The sequence below is a fragment of the Borostomias antarcticus genome, assembly GCF_949987555.1.
Source record: "Borostomias antarcticus genome assembly, chromosome: 1".
In the NCBI taxonomy this organism is placed as follows: domain Eukaryota; kingdom Metazoa; phylum Chordata; class Actinopteri; order Stomiiformes; family Stomiidae; genus Borostomias; species Borostomias antarcticus.
In genome coordinates, this window is record NC_140234.1 from 60532752 (window position 1) to 60534974 (window position 2223).

The 2223-nt window shown below is 44.9% G+C and overlaps 1 protein-coding gene across 1 annotated transcript; it reads left to right on the plus strand.

Annotated features, from left to right (window-relative positions):
- Window positions 1-334: 334 nt before the first annotated feature.
- LOC311308318 (olfactory receptor 1-like) lies at window positions 335-1333 on the plus strand (the record flags this gene model as incomplete). The annotated part of the gene is made up of 1 exon (XM_084437280.1): window positions 335-1333. One exon carries the CDS (start codon window positions 335-337, stop codon window positions 1331-1333), a length of 999 nt encoding a protein of 332 aa, XP_084293406.1.
- Window positions 1334-2223: the final 890 nt, after the last annotated feature.

Below are 2223 nucleotides of genomic sequence, written 5' to 3' on the forward strand. Positions count from 1 at the left end.
CACACCTGACCAGTTCAGCTCTCTCTCTCCTCACCTCTCCCTCTCACACACCTGACCAGTTCAGCTCTCTCTCTCTCTCCTCACCTCTCCCTCTCACACACCTGACCAGTTCAGCTCTCTCTCTCCTCACCTCTCCCTCTCACACACCTGACCAGTTCAGCTCTCTCTCTCTCTCTCTCCTCACCTCTCTCTCTCTCTCTCACACACCTGACCAGTTCAGCTCTCTCTCACTCACCTGACCAGTTCAGCTCAGAACAGACTGGAACAGAGGATCTTTTCCATCTCAGATCATTATTTATTTGATGCTCTGATCCTGAAGTCACCCAGAGATTCTATGGACTTATTCAACCCAGCTCTTGATGAAAATGTCACTTTTGTGCGTCCTGCCTACTTCTACATCCTGGGCTTCTCTGGCATCCCCAACATGAAGTACTACTACGTGTTCCTGTTTTTTGTCTACACGGTGTCTGTGTTTGGTAACGTGTTCGTCATGGTGGTCATATACTTGGACCGCACCCTCCAAACCCCCAAGTACATTGTTGTGTTCAACCTGGCGTTGACGGATGTGTGTGGCAGCTCTGCCCTGGTTCCCATGCTGCTGGACACGTTCCTGTTTGACCACCAGTCCATCTCCTACAACAACTGTGTGAGCTACATGTTCTTTACTTTCCTCTTCACGTCCATGCAGTCTATGAACCTGGTCATCCTCTCCTATGATAGGCTGGTGGCCATTACCTTCCCGCTGCGCTACCATGCGCTGGTGACCCACAGGGTCATGTTCGTGGTCACCGGGCTGGCGTGGCTCATCGTCACCCTCCTCAACCTCATCCCCGCCGGCCTCATCACCAGACTCTCCTTCTGTAGGTCCCTCGTCATCAGGAGCTTCTTCTGTGACCACGGGCCCTTGTACCGCCTGGCCTGCAATGACTTCACCCCTAATTTTGTCTTGACTTTTTTTAGTCCGTTCATAATCCTATGGCTTCCCCTACTGTTCATTTTAATGACGTACATCTCTATTGGCGTGGCCTTAATTAAGATCTCCACCAGCCTGGAGAGCCTTAGAGCCTTGAAAACCTGCTCGGCTCACCTGATGTTAGTGGCCATCTACTATCTACCCATCATCATCACCTTCGCCCTGGGGGGCCTCATCCCCACCAACGCCAGGATCATTAACTGGTCTCTCACTTCTATCCTCCCTCCCATGTTGAACCCCATCATATACGTACTACAGACGGAAGAGTTCAATGTGTCGGTCAAGAGACTGGTGAAGACAGCTAAGGGAGCCATTTGTCCCTCCAAAACAAACCTTTGTTCTTGTAAATCCTGTTTTTAACCTTTGGGTTTTTAACATCAAAGCCTGCTGAAAGGATAAATTCACTATTTCGGACTTATTATGGTCCAAATCTCGGTCTGTTTTAAATTCACTATTTCTGACTTATTATGGTCCAAATCTCGGTCTGTTTTAAATTCACTATTTCTGACTTATTATGGTCCAAATCTCGGTCTGTTTTACATGAACCTGACATGTAGACTATATTTCCCTGATCACCTCAGTATCAAGCTAGATACTATTGTTTGCAGCACAATGGAAGGCAATGGGGTTAGTCAAGACGTTGGAAAAAGTACAAACCATTGCTGTTATAAGAGATTACAAAAGATTACAAATATACTGCGTCAAAATAGTTAAATAGTTACTGTAGTAACTATCTAGTAACTAGCAAGCTAGTAAACTCAAAGTGAGGTAGTCTGATTATCAGCTGCTTTCCAAGCTGCCCTTGTCTTCTCTATAATGTAGTCTAGTCTATAATGTAGTCTAGTCTAGTCTATAATGTAGTCTAGTCTAGTCTATAATGTAGTCTAGTCTTCTCTATAATGTAGAATTATCTTCTCTAGTGCAGAATTCACAGTGTGAAGGGTGTGGGGTAGTGCGTGCGGTCAATGATATACAGTGCATCTGGAAAGTATTTATATCCCGTCACTTTTTCCACACTTTGTTATGTTACAGCCTTATTCCAAAATGGATTCAATTAATGTTTTTCTCTAAATTAAAAATTCTCAATATCCCCATAATGATAACGTGAATTGTTTGTGGGGGGGGGGGGGATACATTTATTACAAATAAAACACTCAAGTATCACATATGCATACACCCTTTACTCAATACTTAGTTGAAGCCTTCTTTGCAGGTTGGATGGGGAGTGTCGGTGCCTTTTTCAGGTCTTT